Consider the following 17,684-nt stretch of genomic DNA (forward strand, 5'->3'; position numbering starts at 1 on the left):
CAAAGTTGAGGAAGGGGACTGTTAATTACAGGAAGTGGAGAGCAACCATGAACATTTCTAGGTCCTCATTGTTTTGTCACTAAAAGGGGCAGTGCCCTCAAAAGGGAATTCCTTGCCCCAGTATTCAGGCACAAGCTTACAGACTCTCAGCCTGAAGTACCCCTCGAGAACCATTCTTGGCCATTTTTCTTGCTCTCCAGGATGCTCTTCAAGAGCATAAAGCAAATGTGTCTAGTAACCAGAGCCTTGGCCACCTCCTTCTATTCCTTGAGCAAAGATTCAAGGGTGAAGCTTATGGCATCACACAAAGCATAGCTTTTTAACTGGACACTCAAAGGTCTATTGAACCAGGCATGTAGGCTATTCTGCCAAAACATTCAAATTTCATCTCTAAGAGTTTTTGCCCTTACCTGTCCTATAAAATGCTTTGTTCCCCTAAAATCTCCTATACTGCAGATATAACTATGTATGGGACATAACAGGTATAAGATGGCTGCTATCTTGGATACAATCATGACCCCCCCAAAAAAATTTTTTTTGGCTGAAGCGAGAAGCTTGAAGCCAGTAGGCACAGTCAGTTTGTCCCTGGCCTGCATCAACAACATGGTGAACAGGAGAACACAGGGCTTCCCCAGTGTCGTGACTCCTGCATGCAGCTGGAAAAGTAAAAGCACTTACGCTACAGGAGGACATGGTATCAAATGAAATGTTGGTACTTATGTCAGTGGTGAAGGTCTGTGCCTGAGCTGATCTTCCAGCCTCCAGCAAAGCTTTCATAGAGTCCCATATGTAGGGCCACATGAGGTGGTGAAGACTGTCTGGATCTGAGGCAAGGAAAGAGGACCAGAATCTTGAAGTCAAATTGGAGGCCCCCCAACTTCATTTCTGAAGGGGTCCAAAGTACTCTGAGTCAGTTCCATCTTGAAACTGGAGAAGTCAGCAAATCAGGAAGTGTACTATATGCACTGGTTGGCAACTCCGTGGTCCAATTTCCTTCTCCTTCCCCCAGCTATGATTCACTTCTGTTCTCTTTATTGTCTCATAACTTCTGGACACTATCCTCTATGAATTGCAGCTCAATACTGCTGTGCCCGATAAGGTCCCATCTACCCATAAGCCAGCCCCTACTGCCCTTGTCCCACATGCAGGAAGCTCTCCAGGCAAGTAAAAATGTGCAGCTGTTATTCCAGGCATCCAGGCAACAGGATTTTCCTCAGCCTGTTTGCTCTCTTTAATTGCCTGATAATGAATTCCTCACAAGACTACTTTTGGTCTACTTAAAGATTTTCTTGCTGCTTGTTTTTGTGTCTTACTTCTCTTTAAATACCCTCTTACAATGTGTCTACCCTGTAAGCGCTATAGCAGCACTGCAGCACAGACAATTGGTACAGTAACAGATTTTTTCTACCACATAGTAAATCCACCCCCTCAAAAAGGCAGTAGCTAAATCAATGGAAGAATTCTTCTACTGAGCTACTAGTGACTATAATGGTACTTAGGTTGCCTCAACTGCATGTCCCAAGGCTGTGAATTTTTCAGACCCCTTAAGACAGGGGTGAGCAAACTGGGGGGCAGTCCCCCTTGGAGGGGCAAAATTTCATTGGGGGTACAGCAGCTGCTGGGTCTCATGCTCATCCATCTTATTAAAAATGTTGACATATTTTACTGTTTTTATATACGTGTTCACATTTATATACAAACGAATAAAGTTTTTACATTCCACACACTTGTTTTCTTGCCAGTTCTGAATTTTTTTTTCCCTCCACATGAACATAATTGAAATTTCTATCCATTTGGATTACATTACAGAGGTTGGGCAGCACTGCTAATTGCAGGGACAAAAAGTGGGGCCTGATGTAAAAAGTTTGCTCACCCACGCCTTCAGCAACCTAGTTATGCTGACCTAAGTTTTAGGTGTAGACTAGGCCTTATCCCTTCTAATTTCCACTTAAGATCTTATTGGGTTTAATTAATACGTCTATTAACTTCATTTCAACTGAATGTCCAGTTTTTAAAGTTCGGGTTAAATAAGCTGTTATATTCCTCATGTACTTATTTCAAAAACAAAAGTTTTAGGTCAATTAAAACAAGGTGCTTTTATTTGGAGGATGAGGAGAACATAAGCATTCCCCTGAAGTGTTGGAAACCCCAAACATACCAGAATTCTGCTGCTATGTGAGACCCAGTCAAACAAAACTAGTTTAATTTAACCAACAAAGCTGAGTTAAGTATGATAAAGTGAACTACTGCATGAATAGGAATTCAATTTGATATCAACTTTTAATGGTTTTAATCACTTATGAGAGAATAACATGGCAAAGGATTTTGATATGCAATGTACCTTTGCTTGTCTGAAGCACCAATGCCTGTGAATGGCTATAAAATTAATACAGGTTGAACCTCTCTCATCCAGCACCCTCAGGACCTGACTGGTGCCAGATGTGAGAATTTGCCAGGTGACAGGAGGTCAATATTGTTTAGCACATTACCAATACTTTCACTGCTTTCTGGGCTCTGAGAAGACATTTATGGGTAAATTACAGCACAGAATGCTGAAAGCCACAACTGGTGCCTGTAAACAACCTTTATGGGACCACAGGAAACTTGGCCACATCCATGATAAGTGGTCATGCCACTAACTAAAATCACACCGGATTACAGAGTTTGCCAGACAATAGTGTTCCAGATTAGAGAGGTTCAACTTGTATGATAGTTTCTTGGGTGCCTGAAGCCATCTGTCTTTTGGATTCATCTCAGGCACAAAGCAGAGAGTAAAAAAAAATCACATTCCCATCACCCTCCACAGAAACAAGTACTGCCTTATGTCTGAGTTTAGATTAAATCATATCTACTCACAGCTTCAGAGTTATCGATGAAAGGGTCTGTTTCATCATAGCCATAACCTATATCAATCAGATCCTGCAAGCGATCTTTTCGATGTTTGTGAGACTTTCCACCCTGGGAGGGGAAACAACAACTGTGGTAAGCCAGTCTGGGAAGCATGAAGTTCTGATATCAAATGAAGTCTGTGAAACGGGAACTAGAAGCCCACAAAGACAGCTCAGTTTAGTAGACTACTGACCACAGTTCTTCACTTCTTGGACACCTAGGACAACTCTGAACTAGGGACTATAAAAACAAGAGAGTCACTGACATCCATTGGTGGTCTTTAAACTTCTGCAAAAAATCAGTTGGTGATATGTACAATTCTTTATGAAAGCCACACAAGAAACAGTGAATAAAGTTGACATTCGTTAGGCCCTTTGTTTCCAGTCTCAACAGCATGACCCAGAAATGAATAGAGAAACTCCCTTCTCACATTTAGAATGGATTTTTTAAGTCAAGTCTGACATCTTAAAAATATGATCGAAATTAGTAGTGAAGGGTAGGAGGATTGGGAAAGTTCAGGAAGTCTTTGAATGCCAGTACTTTATTTGAACTCTACAAAGCTTGCAGTGACATCTTCTCAAACAATTCACATACAAAAATATATAACCATTAAACCTTCTGTCCTAAAAGTAAAGCCCAGGTTATATGGAATTAACTTAAAGATGTACAGAAAACATCTGCAAACAAAATCAACACATGATGAATTCCAGGAAAGTTGTAGTTATCCACTTCATGCAGTGCAGCAAATAATTGGTGATTATTCAAATATAAAACACTTGTAATTTAGTGGGAAACCTGCCATCGCAAAAAATTACCTTAGTCTAGGTGAAGTTCATTCACTCACCTCCAAAATGTAGCCAACTTCAGAGCAGAACTAAAAAGCTTTTACAGCATATTACAAAAGATACACCAATAGTTCAGGTAAGAAAGAAGGTAAAATATGTCCAATTGAAACAGGGAAACACTTACCAAAGCTAAATGAAATTGGGAAGCTAGCACTTGTTGGAGACCAACATCATTTTATAACATAAATGTACCTTTAAAGAACATAGTGACAGTGCCTGATACTTCCATCCTTTTAAGTCACATAACCCTCTATATCCAAAAGAAAAAGAAAGGTTCTGGGTCAACTCTCCCTCCTACTATATGTAATATATGTGGTGTTTTAAAGCTTAGCATGATTGAAGAATACATAGCTTGGTCATTTGGACAGCAGTGTGAATCATGGACCATAGATTTGATTCAGGCAGGAAAGAGAACTTTTTTCTGTTGGAAGTCAAACATTTTCAAGAGTCAAGCCAGCTAGAAAATTCTACTGATAAACAAGCAGCTATATAAAGCTGTCTCCATCCACATGCTCAAAATTTTATGCATCTACTTTTTGTCAAAAAATTCTCGTCACATGCTTTTTCACCCACCTTCTTTGTACGGTTCAGTGAGACTTATGCTTTTTTTTTTAAATTTATATATACTGTTATATTTAACTACTAACCTATACATAAAGCACTGATGCAGACTAAGTCCAGGGCCACTGGCCTGGCAAGCTCTGTTCTTGGGGCCTCCCTGTCACCCAGGGTAGGACCCCGTGGCTCCAGCTGGGTGCCTTCCCCTGGGCCAGGGCACAGCACCACTTGCCTTCCAGGGCAATCCATCTTGGGGAAAGGGGGCCCTAGAGGAAGATCCACAAAATGGGGCCCTAGTCTTCCTTTCTCCCTCTCATGTCAGCAGAGACTCCCTGCCCAACTGTCCCAGTTCCAATTCAAAATAACCAGGCCCCCGCTTCCTCCTTTACCATGTTTCCCGGGGAAAAAAGGTGTCACCTGGTTGCCTACGTCAGAAATGATTTGGAAGCCCATTGCATATCTGCAAGAAGTCATCACACCAAAACTCCCATCACCAATAATGCACTGATGCTGCTCCAAGGGAAACTGAGGCACTCACCAGGTTTAACTACAGGACAGTAGGAAACACATACAACTTTATCAGGGGGATAAACTCCTCACTTCTGTGCATATCAACTGAAGCAAAAGGGTGTTCCAGTGAAACACAGCACCTAGATCTGTGATCCTCACACTTTTTCAGTCACATGCAACTTAACAGTAATAGAATCTGAGCCACTGTCAATAGGCCAAGTTGCGGTTCAAGGCTATTTTCCAGGCACTCCTTCCCCATTGCCCCTGGGAGCAGGCCCAGACTCTATCACACCCACCCCCCGGCCCCCAAAAAAATTCTTTTGTTCTCCCACTTGTGGCCCTCTGATCTGAGTACTTCAGTGACTGACACTATAACACATAATTAGACCATTTAACTCCATTCTCAACATACACATATGCAAATAGTAACCAATTAATTTTGCAAAAATAATTAACCTTTAAATCTCTACAAACCAGAAGATACTGTAGTTTTCAGGGAAAAAGTTCTACTTCACTGAGAGTCACTTTTTTTTTTAAAGTTACAAGGGAAATGGGAGGTAAAACCTGATCTTATGATAGGAGTTCAGTTGCACCTTTAAACACAGAGAATATGTCTCTCCACACTGCTTCAGGACATTACCAAGGAACTGCATTTCATAAGACAATTACATACCATACAAAATATTTTTCTCAAATTCAGTGACTGCCATGTTGCTCCATCACTACTGGATAAGGTAAACAACAGTATTCAACTGACATTTTCTGTACCTACATCATCTCTCCTCATTAGCAATCTCATCTGCCATGATACATCCAAGGTATTGTGTCTAAAACACAATTTACTTTCATAAAAACATATTGCTCTCTTACATAAACAGTCATTTTTATGAAGGAAACATGCCTTTTTTATTGGGAAAGTTCCAGAAAAGTCTGAAAAGTCATTTTACATGGGGACAATATCAAAAGTCTTTTTTGCTAATGAAAGGCACTATACTAACAACCCCAAATACAGAAGTCTAAGTACAATGAGTAAATTGTTTTTATTGACAGCTCATAATTTATCATCTAAGTCTATCCATGCAAATTTAAGGAGCTGGCTGGGTGTGGTCTTATCTCATGATTTCTACTTTGGCAATTTTAGTAGAAGCTTGTTTCAGGGTGGACTGTTTAAAAATCAAAGCAATTCAAATGAACTGTAATCATGACTTAAATTAGCAGGCAAGGAATCTTGATTTAAACAAGATGTTTTAACCTTGCTTTGCATTTGTGTTTTTTAGTTATTTTCCTAAATAAAAAGATGCTTCTCATTCGTTGATAACCAAACTTGTTTTATTTGCAGCTAAATGTAGTTTTTACATTAACTTTTTTTTGGAGGTGGGGTAAGAGAGATATAGTCTACAGACATTTATAGGCAATTACAGTTTAACATAGAATTCAGATTCTGAATTTTTTTTAATGCTAGCAGATAGTGATTTCCCGTTCACTAGATTTTTTTTTTTTACATGTGATCTGTGTCAAGTTGTGTGTGGACTGAAATTAGAGTAAAAGAAAAGTGCACAAAAACATCACTGTTTCATTATTTAAATATAATTATGTTAAGTGTGCTAGACACAAGAACAAGTTTACTCCAAAGAACTTCTACATTTAAAATTTATCAAACAAAGAAAATACCTGCAGCTAATAAATTAAAGTATTTGTTTATGGTCAAGATTTTAGAACTTGTAGGTATCTTCTCATGTCTAACTTTTATTTACATATTTGAAGACAAAACCCAAGTTTTCCCTGCTTTTTCATTCCCAGATTTTCAGTTCTGAAGGAACTGCTCATTGAACTGCACTAAGAAGTATTGTCTGCGCCTGCAGCTATTGCTGTCAAAAGTTGGTTTAGTACTTCAACATACTCTGGTTCCAGGTGCATAGGCCAAGACTACCTCCAGTTCAGTAGACTGATTTCCTTGAAAATTTCAACAGCAAACATACTGCTCAATATTTAAAATGATTGTAATAGATTATGGTAAATTTAGGCTTTAACATATGTGAAATGATAGCTCTCTTTTTAAATGTTATTTTGATTTAATTTTTAGATCCTTTAATCACTGATTTTTATCCAACCTGGCTTGCTTACCTTACTAACCAGTGTTGTTCAAATACTAAAATACTGAAAGTTTTATGGCCAAAACTAGTGTTTTGTCAACAAAACCCTTGGAGCATCCACATTCCCAAAGCCTTCTGTCAACAGCGTTGTGCTGCCACCCACCATGAGGCAGAACACCTCTGCAACAGATTCTGTCAACAGAAAGCTGGCCTGGATATTCCAGGGGGCTGTATGTTGACAGACAGGACTTCTGGGACACAAGGCAGCCCTGTCTGCTGTACTTCTAGCTGGCTGTTTTGTTGAGAGCGTGGCTGGTAAATCTGGCTGCTCTCTACAGAAAGAGGGGATTGCTCTTTTGATCTGTTTGCTAGTCTGGCTACAATCTGTTGACAGAAGTTTTGTCGGAAAAGATCTTCTGACAAACTTCTGTCGACAGATCACCCTAGGATAGACATAACCTTAGGGTTTGTCCCCAGTAACCCATGAATTTTTTGTGATGGGATAGCTGCCTGGTAAAACTAATGCAATAACTGACATTTGTTATATTTTCCTATAGAAGCTTCTCAAAACAAGTATAGCTGTATCTTGCTACATCTACATGTGCGGTAGACACTAACAACTATTTAGAAGTGCCCAAAACAAGAACACACCAACTGAAGAAAAGAAAATATAGTACCAAACAGGGCTTACAAAACCGTTAGGGAAAAGGGCATGAGTAAGGCTACGATTTCTGTCATGAAGGTCACAGATTCAGTTGTTTTAAGAGATGTACACCCAGTGCTTTTTTTGAACTAGTACTTGCCAATACTGAGTACCGGCACCTCGGCAGCTTCGGCCATGGGAACACCGGGGGTGTCAGGAGGAGCACTGTATGTGACAATAAAAGCATTAGATTTGAGTTCCATGCTCCCAGTTCCACGCGCAGGGCCAGGTAGGCAGGCAGAACTTCAGAGTCTCAATGCGTGGATGAGACGACGGTGTAGGAAAGAAGGGTTTAGGTTTATTAGCAACTGGGGACACTTTTGGGGTAGGGGAGCCTATACAGGAAGGATGGGCTCCACCTAAACCAAGGTGGATCCAGGCTGCTGGCATTAAACATTAAAAAGGTCATAGAGCAGCATTTAAACTAAGAGATAGGGGAAAGCCGATTGGTGCGGAGAAGGACGTGGATTGGACGGAGACTTCTCTTAGGCGAGACTCCATTGATAGAGATTCTCTAGAATTCAGTCAGAAAGAGAAGGGAGATGACAGAGTATGGGCCAGATCAGATGAGAAAAAAATCACACGTAAAAGAATCCAAAACGTCAGGGAAGGGCAGGCATATGAATAGTGGTAGTTTTTTAAAGTGCTTTTACACAAATGCTAGAAGTCTGTCTAATAGGATGGGTGAATTAGAGTACCTCATATCAAAGGAGGAGATTGACAAAATAGGCTTCATGGAAACCTGGCGGAATAAGGACAATCAGTGGGACACTATCATACCGGGATATAAAATATATCGGAAGGACAGAATGGGTCGAGCAGGTGGCGGAGTGGTACTGTATGTGAAAGATAATATAGAATCAAATGAAATAAAAATCCTAAAATGAATCAAAATGTTCCATACAATCATTATGGATAGCAATTCCTTCCTCTGATGGGAATATAGCACTAGGGATATATTATCGAGCACCTGACCAGAACAGTGATAGTGATGCTGAAATGCTAAGGGAGATTAGAGAGGCTATCAAAATAAAAACTCACTAATAATGGGGGATTTCAATTATCCCCATATTGACTGGGTACATGTCACCTCAGGAAGGGATTCAGAGAGAAAATTTCTTGATGCCTTAAATGACTGCTTCTTAGATGCCTCAGGAACCCACAAGGGGAGAGGCAATTCTTGATTTAGTACTGAGTGGAACACAGGATCTGGTCCAAGAGGTAACTATTACAGGACCACTTGGAAATAGTGACCATAACATAACATTTAATATTCCTGTGTTGGGAAGAACACTGCAACAGTCCAACACTCTGGTATTTAATTTCAAAAAGGGGAATTACACAAAAATGAGGAGGTTAGTTAAGCAGAAATCACAAGGTAGAGTAACTAGAGTAAAATCCCTACAAGCTGCGTGGAAACTTTTCAAAGATACCATATAAGAGGCCCAACTTAAATGTATTCCCCAAATTGAGAAACAGTAAGAGACCTAAAAAAAAAAGAGCCACCATGGCTCAACAACCATGTAAAAGAGGCAGTGAGAGATAAAAAGACATCTTTTAAAAAGTGGAAGTCAAATCCTAGTGATCAAAATAGAAAGGAACATAAATACTGCCAAATTAAATGTAAAAATGTAATAAGAAAAGTCAAAAAAGATTGAGGAACAGTTAGCCATAAATTCAAAAAACAATAGTAAAATGGTTTTTTAAATACATTAGAAACAGGAAGCCTGCTAAAAAAGCAGTGGTGCCCCTGGACGACAGAGACATAAAAGGAACAATCAAGGAAGATAATGCCATTGCGGAAAAACTAAATGATTTCTTTGCTTCAGTCTTCACAGCTGAGGATGTTAGAGAGATTCCCAAATCTCAGCTGTCCTTTATGGGTGAAAAATCTGAGGAAGTGTCCCAGATTGAAGTATCATTAGAGGAGGTTTTGGAACTAATTGATAGGCTAAACAGCCACAAGTCTCCGGGACCAGATGGTATTCACCCAAGGGTTCTGAAAGAACTCAAATGTGAAATTGCAGAACTATTAACGGTGGTTTGTAACCTATCCTTTAAATCACCTTCGGTACCCAATGATTGGAAGACAGCTAATATACCACCAATATTTAAAAAGGGCTGTAAAGGAGACCCTAGCAATTATAGACCAGTAAGTCTAACGTCAGTACCGGGCAAATTAGTAGAAACAATAGTAACGAATAAAATTGTCAGACATGTAGAAGAACATGATTTGCTGAGCAAAAGTCAACATGGTTTCTGTAAAAGGAAGTCGTGTCTTACTAATCTATTAGAGTTCTTTGAAGGGGTTAACAAGCATGCAGACAGGGGGGATCCAGTAGACATAGTATACTTAGATTTCCAGAAAGCCTTTGACACAGTCCCTCACTAAAGGCTCTTATGTAAATTAGGTGGTCATGGGATAGGAGGAAAGATCCTTTCATGGATTGGGAACTGGTTAAAAGACAGGAAACAAAGGATAGGAATAAATGGTAAATTTTCACAATGGAAGGGGGTAACTAGTGGCATGCCCCAAGGGTCAGTCCTGGGACCAATCTTGTTCAACTTATTGGTCAATGATCTAGAGAAAGAGATAAGCAGTGAGGTGGCAAACTTTGCAGACGACAAACTGTTCAGGATAGTCAAAACCAAAGCAGACTGTGAAGAACTTCAAAGAGATCTCAGCAAACTCAGTGACTGGGCAGCAAAATGGCAAATGAAATTTAATGGGGGTAAGTGTAAGGTAATGCACATTGGGAAAAATAACCCCAATTATACATACAATATGATGGGGGCAACTTTAGCTACAACCGATCAAGAAAGGGATCTTGGAATTATAGTGGACAGTTCTCTGAAAACATCCACGCAGTGTGCAGCGGCAGTCAGTAAAGCAAATAGGATGTTACGAATAATTAAAAAAGGGATAGAGAATAAGACAAAGAATATCTTACTTCCCCTATATAAAACTATGGTACGCCCACATCTTGAGTACTGCATGCAGATGTGGTCTCCTCACCTCAAAAAAGATATATTGGCATTAGAAAAAGGTTCAGAAAAGGGCAACTAAAATGATTAAGGGGTTGGAACGTGTCCCATATGAGGAGAGGCTAGAGAGACTGGGACTTTTCAGTCTAGAAAAGAGGAGACTGAGGGGCGATATGATAGAGGTATATAAAATCATGAATGGTGTGGAGAAAGTGAATACAGAAAAGTTATTTACTTGTTCCCATAATATAAGAACTAGAGGACACCAAATGAAATTAATGGGTATCAGGTTCAAAACCAATAAAAGAAAGTTTTTTCTTCACACAGCACACAGTCAACCTGTGGAACTCCTTACCAGAGGATGCTGTGAAGGCCAAGACTCTAGCAGAGTTTAAAACAGAGCTTGATAAATATTTGGCGGTTAGGTCCATAGATGGCTATTAGCAAGGGGTAAGGTGTGATGCCTAGCCTTTTGTCGAAGGCGGGAGATGGATGGCAGGAGACAAATCGCTTGATCATTGTCTTCGGTTCACCTCCTCCGGGGCACCAGGTATTGGATACTGTCGGCAGACAGGATACTGGGCTAGATGGACCTTTGGTCTGACCCAGTATGGCCGTTCTTATGTTTGAGAAAAATGGACATCACTAGTTTCTGTTAAAATGTGCAGTAGTGTACAACTGTTGCCAGGCCAGCAACAGTGGGTAACAAGCTGGGCATTAGTGGATAACAAGCGAGTTTACAGACAGTGAGGCTCGGGCTTTGGCTTCTGACAAGAGTGGCAGGGCTCAGGCTTTGGGTTTTGAAACTCTATTAGTAAATCATTTTACACTAAATCTGGTCAATCGATCTTGTCAAAATTATATAATGTTTAATAGGCAATTTAAAAAGCGTCTGTACTGATGCAGTGAAAACCGCATGAGCACATGTACATATCTATGACTGATTATTTACTGCCCATAACCTACCCTTGACATTTACTAAAAATGTATATGGCAAAATCATGGCTTTAAATCACAATAACCACAGTGGCCAGTGCAAGTATCACAGAGGTAGCTGTGTTAGTCTGTATCTTTGAGAACAACAAGATGACAAAGCGGGTTTTTGCCTACAAAAGCTTATGCTCCAAAATATCTGTTAGTCTATAAGGTGCCCCAGGACTTGTTGTTGTTCTCAGTCGTCACTACATAAATTTTTAGCTTTCTGCCAAAAAAAGATACCATCAGATTTTTATGATGTGGCAACTGCCTCAGAAAAAGCATTCAATAACTGACACTTCTGAAGAGCAGGAGAAGTGGTTGGGATGGTAACATGGGGAAAAGAATGCCCTTCGTACAGTGGTCTGCAGCACTGGTACAGCAATAGGAAAAAAACAGAGTACCATGTACTGTCACCATCTTTATATCCTGCAGCACATATTCTTCCTCTGAGATTTTCCATCCAGTACTGAAGAGGTGCAATTCTCTTCTTCCTTTGAGACATCTAGCATAAATACAGACCACGGTACCCGTTCCTGTTGTATTTGCTTAGTGAACTTACTTAAGGGCATGTTCCCAGGCACAAATAATATATAGTGAAGTTTATTTAACTAACTATAGCCTTATGAAAAAGTACGTCCGTCACAAACTATGCAAGTTACAGAAATCTGACCGATGTCAGTATGAGAATCAGCTGTGAAAGAGTAGTAAGCACACCCCCAAATAAAACTAAAGATGTTAACAGATGTTATTACTAATAAATGTGATGTTACAGTAGCTCTGCTAACATACTCACATATTTTGCCTCAAATTTCTTGGCTAGCATTTCCACCTCATATCGCTCGTGTTGTTCATCATTAAATGGATCTTCTGAGTGGGTAGGCTTCTTCTGAGAGAAGAAAGGTGGAAATTACACATTCATTCTGTTTCACAGGAAAACACGACGAAATGAAGCTTTATTTAACATGAAATTGTGATCTGATTGTCTAATTCACTTTGCAGAAACAAACAAAGAATACACGAACTTCTCTACTTCCAACAGCTATTTAAAAGCATTTAGAATGATTCAGATCAGTCAGTTCTACAGCAATTGCTCTTTCATTCATTTCCCTTCTACTGGCACATCTGAAATCTGGCATATTTCAAGTTATATATACACACTAGCCCAAGTGATTCATAATTATCCTACCTGCCAAGCATCAGCATTTGGCAAACATGGGAAAACTGCTGTTTGAGAAGCAACAAAAGAAAGAATTACCTCCAACCAAATTTACTCCCTTGTTGTTTATGAACACAAATTTGGATGTAATGTTTTGTGATAAGATGAATTTGCTATATTCTCAGCATGTACGCAATGCAAAACAACTACGATGTTCAATAAATCACAGCCAAAACAGAAAAAAGAACAATTCCCTTTGCATCCTTTCACCATATCCTCCAAACAACGAGTAACAGTGCATAATGCCTGCATCTCTTCTTCTGGCAGCCTTAGGGATGCTGCAAACTAGAAATTAGGGCATCACTGTACAAATAAGCAGCAGAGAGGTATTAGTTTTTAAAAAAGCCATTTTTACTCAGTCATAAACTACTGGAAGAACTAGTGGGGAAAAAAGCATGGACTAGAACAGATTTTTGTCTGCAAAGACAGGGTAGCACAGAAAACAGGATTACTTTGCTCAGATAAGATTTCATACCCAATGAAAGTGCTGCAACAAAAAACACCCTAAAATGGCCCACAAAATGTTTTTTCAGGCTAAAACAGTTCTTTATGGATGCCAGCTACTGAGCCTGGCCTTTCTACATTTGCATTATGTTTGCATGTCAGGATAAGAAAGTTAGCGACCTTCTAAAATACTGAAAAATAAACACAATTTTAGCCCACAGATGACGAGCTGTTCTCTAATTCAGTGTGATGGTGCCACAGTGAAGTAGGTCTGCAATATTCACACTGCTAAAATTCATAGGGCTTTTGCTATAGTAATGTATGAAACTCAAGGTTTATGTAAGGCTTCATTTGACATTTACAATCTGATATCTTGATAAAAATTATGCTAAATTCCAAAAGCTAAAACCAACACTTAAAAAAATAAAAAACTGCCAATAATAGTTTCAATATCTGCTAGACAGGAAGACTCAGATTTTATTTCAAGAGCCATGAAGCACAAGGATGTTAGTTTCTGAACTTCATCTTAATAAGTTTATTTTCTTCACTGCATTAACTGGTGAAGTGTTAGTATGCCTCTTCTACATGACAAATGCCACGGTTCTGTTCTAACACCATGAAAGCCATTTTCCTGATATTTCAGTTTCCTGTGAAAAATGACATCTGTAAGATATCCAGAAAAGTGAAACAATATCAGATTGAAAAATAGCTGTGTCAAAAGAAATTACCATCAACCCATGGCTTATACTGCCTATATCTTACAGGACTGTCCTCGCGTATCTGCCTGTTTTAAGTGTGTGTGGTGCGTGCGTGTGCATGTTGAGGGGGGAGGAAATCAATACTAGTAGCTACAGAGTCACAAATTTTGCTGCTATTTGGCTGGATTAAATATTTTCTCCCTTTGTGATCCTCGTTTAACCAAGTAGATATTCAGACCAATCTTTACCATAACATCTTTTTTAAGCCTTTACTATTCAACCATTTCAAAGGAAGAAGGGAGCAATGAAAAATCAAAATGCTACTTCAAATGGATGGGAGCTCTTTATGGGCAAAATCTCACCATTTGATGGTTTCACGCTGTTCAGGGGAGAGATGGCATCATAATCTGTTATAAAGTAGGATACTGCAGGGAACAGCACCAATTTCTTAGAGCATGTATAAAGTTTGTCTTTTCTGCTATCTAACATGAAACTTGCTCCTTCTCATTCTAGTGACACTGAAATACACTAACCTGCCAATATATTTTGGTCTACTAGCAAGAGTTGTACTGGTACAACTATATCAGTGAGGGGCATGACTTTTAAAAGAAATAGTAGAGGTATACCAGTACTAGCCGAGGGTGGCTCGGACTAGTATAGCTTATTCACATTTCCTGAAAGGAACAGCTCTAGTGATGTAATGCAGCTTTAAGCCAATACATCTACAACCATGCCAGTAGTAGTTTGCTTTTTAATTATACTAGCACAGCTAAAGCAATACTATTGTTTTAAGTGTAGGCAAGGCCCTTGTCAAGACAATTACTAACAACTCGGGCCAAAACTAATCTTTCATGATTTTCTGCTTTCAAAGAGGGAAAAGAGAAGCATATCAGATCCACTATCAGCCAGATATGAATATTATATGTTGCCAGAATTATATATTAAGACCATCAGCAAAAACTGGACAAGATGTAAACATCCATAAACACAAAAGCTCTGAAGATTTACCATTAATTTTCAATTCTCTCTGCCAACACTCTTTAATGTTCATGCAGGGACAAAAAATGATAGTAACATACAGCCTCATATGCAACATATAGGTTTCCGTCAAAGTGCAGACCAATCACTTAAGTACCTGAACTTCTGCTGTATGCTCACAGAAGCTGGAGAAAGGGACCTACCTCACTATGAGAAACAGATCCCACACAAAGTAGTAGTTTTGAAAGTGCTGATTTTCTAAAATACCGGAAGGTGCCAGTGATACTACTCCTCCCAACAGAGCAGAAAGTCAAGGGGTAGAATGTAAGGTTGTATGTAGTACCATCTCCTTGAAATGCCTTGAATGAGAGCCAGGGCTTATTTACCCAATGCTCTGGATGTCCAAGTCTAGTGATTCTATGGACAATAGCATTTAAGCCTTTTATAATCAGTATATCCATCAAGAATGTCACCCACCCCCTAGCCTCACCCCATGTCTCCAAAAAAGAGAAAACAGAAACCAGAGTTTTCTGTATACCATATGAGAGGGAAAACAAGAATTACATTAGTCCTCTAGTAACTTTACTACTGCCAGCATATTATACAAAGAGGTGCTAAGATACGATGATGATGCACGAAGCATTTAATACTCAAAAACTGGTAAAAAAGGACAAGCCTAGAGTATCTAGTTTAGCATCGTTCCACATACTCATCTCAAATGAGCAGCACGAGTTGCCTGCCTCACAGTCGTGTTCACAAGGTTTTTGTAACCCCCTCCCCAGTGCCAAATGGGAAGCTTTTCCTGGAGCGTTTAAGGGCCCACAAGACCAGACAAGGTTTTTTTTGTTTGTTTGTTTTTGGGGGGGGTGCTCTCCAAAACTTAAGGGTTTTTCACCCATCAAATTACTTGTTTAGCAGAAATAAAATTCCAAATAATCCTGAGTCTACAGGGGCATACCTCCAGCATTACTACTGCTAAGTGTGTACCTTTGCTAAGCACCTCACACAACTCTGCCTCAGTTTCACTCTGCTGCTCAAAACCTTGCAGGCAACTGTAACTTGTCAGGATTTGTCAGTTTCACTCTGCAGCTGTTTAGAAGAGCTCAGAACAGCAAGAAAGGCAGCACTTGACCAACTCACAGGGGAGAAAGATCTGGGAGGGACACGTAGTCATACAGAGGCCTCCCTCACGCAATGGGGCAACACTCTGGAGTGTAAGGAAGGGAACTGTGCTGAAACACCAGCCAGCAGATGAGGAGATGGAGCCTCCTCCTCCACAGGGGGCACACGAAGAACAGGGAAAGTGGGGTCCTCAGCAGCGCGCTGCCTGGTCCATTTCTATCCGGGCCCACCCCGAGCTCGGAGGCGCACAGCACCCTGCCCAGGGTGCGAGCGCGGCCGACTCCGGGCCACGTGCCCTGGTCGGCTCTCGGGACGGAGTGAGGGAGTGGGCCGCGCTCCAGGGGTTGGGGGTGGACGCAGCTCCCCGGGGAGGAGTCCGGATCCCGTACCCGCGGCTCCCCGCACAGCAGCAGCTCGGGGTAGCTGAACTCCACGCAGGTCTCCTCGGTGGGGTCCTTCAGCACCACCTCCAAGCGGACGGTGTGACGCGGCTGTGGCGCCTCGTGCGGCGGCTCCTGCCGGCTATTCTCGCGCTGCAGCTGCGGCGGCGGCTCGGGCCGAGGAGGCTCAGGCTGCTGCTCAGACCGGGGGGGCTCGCGCGGCGGCTCCGGCCGGGGACTGGTCTCGCGCGGCGGCTGAGCCTGCGGCTCCAGCCGGGGGAACTCGCGCGGCGGCTGCTCCGGCGGCGGCACCTCGCGGCCCGGCAATAGCTGCTGGTGCTCCGGCTCGCGGCCCCCCGGCTCGCGCTCCAGCGACGGGCTCTCGCCGTCGCGTCGCCGCACGGGTGACAGGCTAATGAACGGCACCCGGCGCGGCTCCGCCATCCTCCGACTCCCACCCCCCCCGCTCACCGGCCCCCCCACCCGGACGGCGACACTCCCCCACCGGCTCCTCCTCCCGCTCCCTCCCACCCCACCCGCTCAGAGCTGCTCCCTACGTTCTCCTCGCTGCTACCACCGCCGCCATTTTGGAGCCCCCCCCACATAAATAGAAGCAGGCGGCTGGGCCGCGCAGGCGCATGACGACGTGGGCCGTGGGCGAGCCGCCCCTCGTCGCTGTTGTTATTGCTCATCATTACTGCATCACGGCAGTCCCGGCGCACACACGCTGCTGACGCCAGCTCCCGCCCCCAGTTGCCTTGGAAATATGCACGCTGCCTCAGTGCGACTCTTAAAGGGCCACGAGCGCCCAGCTCACCGGGTGAGGGACTGTTGCACGGAGTCCGTCGGACAGCCGGGGAGCCTCCTTCACGCCGTCCCTGTCCCCCCCGCCAATGGCGGCCTTTTCCTCAGCCCCCTTCCCCAGCGAGCAGCGCGGAGCAGGCTTGTGACCCGCTTCTTTCAGCTGCCCGTTGCGGTCCCCTGACGGTGCCACCAGCGGCGGGTGGTCCCGCGACACAGGGAGCCGCGGCCTGGCTGGGGACTGCGGAGTTTGGAGTGGGGGGGTGCCCGGCCCAGTCTTACCCCTACGGCGCAAGGTGGGGGAAGACGGGGACAGCGCAGCTGTCTGCTCTGAAGGGAGGACAGGACAGGGCAGGGCGGTCCCTGCCCAGAGGAAAGGCCGGAGGGAAGGAGATCAATATGGCTGTGACGGGAACGCGCAGCACCCAGACAGGCCAAACAGAACCCTGCAAAAGCTGGCAACGTGGTGGACCGAGTGCCGGGG

At 42.4% G+C, this 17,684-nt stretch overlaps 1 protein-coding gene across 5 annotated transcripts in view; it reads right to left on the reverse strand.

Moving 5' to 3' along the window:
- UBN2 (ubinuclein 2) overlaps positions 1-16,843 on the reverse strand; it is a 94,208-nt gene extending 77,365 nt beyond the window's left edge. For 2 of the 5 annotated variants that reach the window (XM_075010562.1, XM_075010544.1), the window contains exons 1-3: positions 16,409-16,843; positions 12,355-12,447; positions 2,857-2,958 (exon numbers count right to left, since the gene is read on the reverse strand). In XM_075010562.1, the coding sequence (XP_074866663.1) occupies positions 2,857-2,958; positions 12,355-12,447; positions 16,409-16,843 (630 nt within the window). The remainder of the gene's footprint in view (positions 1-2,856; positions 2,959-12,354; positions 12,448-16,408) is intronic. The other 3 variants (XM_075010553.1, XM_075010581.1, XM_075010572.1) reach the window with 3 other exon arrangements.
- Between the last annotated feature and the right edge of the window lie 841 nt (positions 16,844-17,684).

The sequence above is a fragment of the Carettochelys insculpta genome, chromosome 1 (genome assembly GCF_033958435.1).
Source record: "Carettochelys insculpta isolate YL-2023 chromosome 1, ASM3395843v1, whole genome shotgun sequence".
NCBI classification, from domain to species: domain Eukaryota; kingdom Metazoa; phylum Chordata; order Testudines; family Carettochelyidae; genus Carettochelys; species Carettochelys insculpta.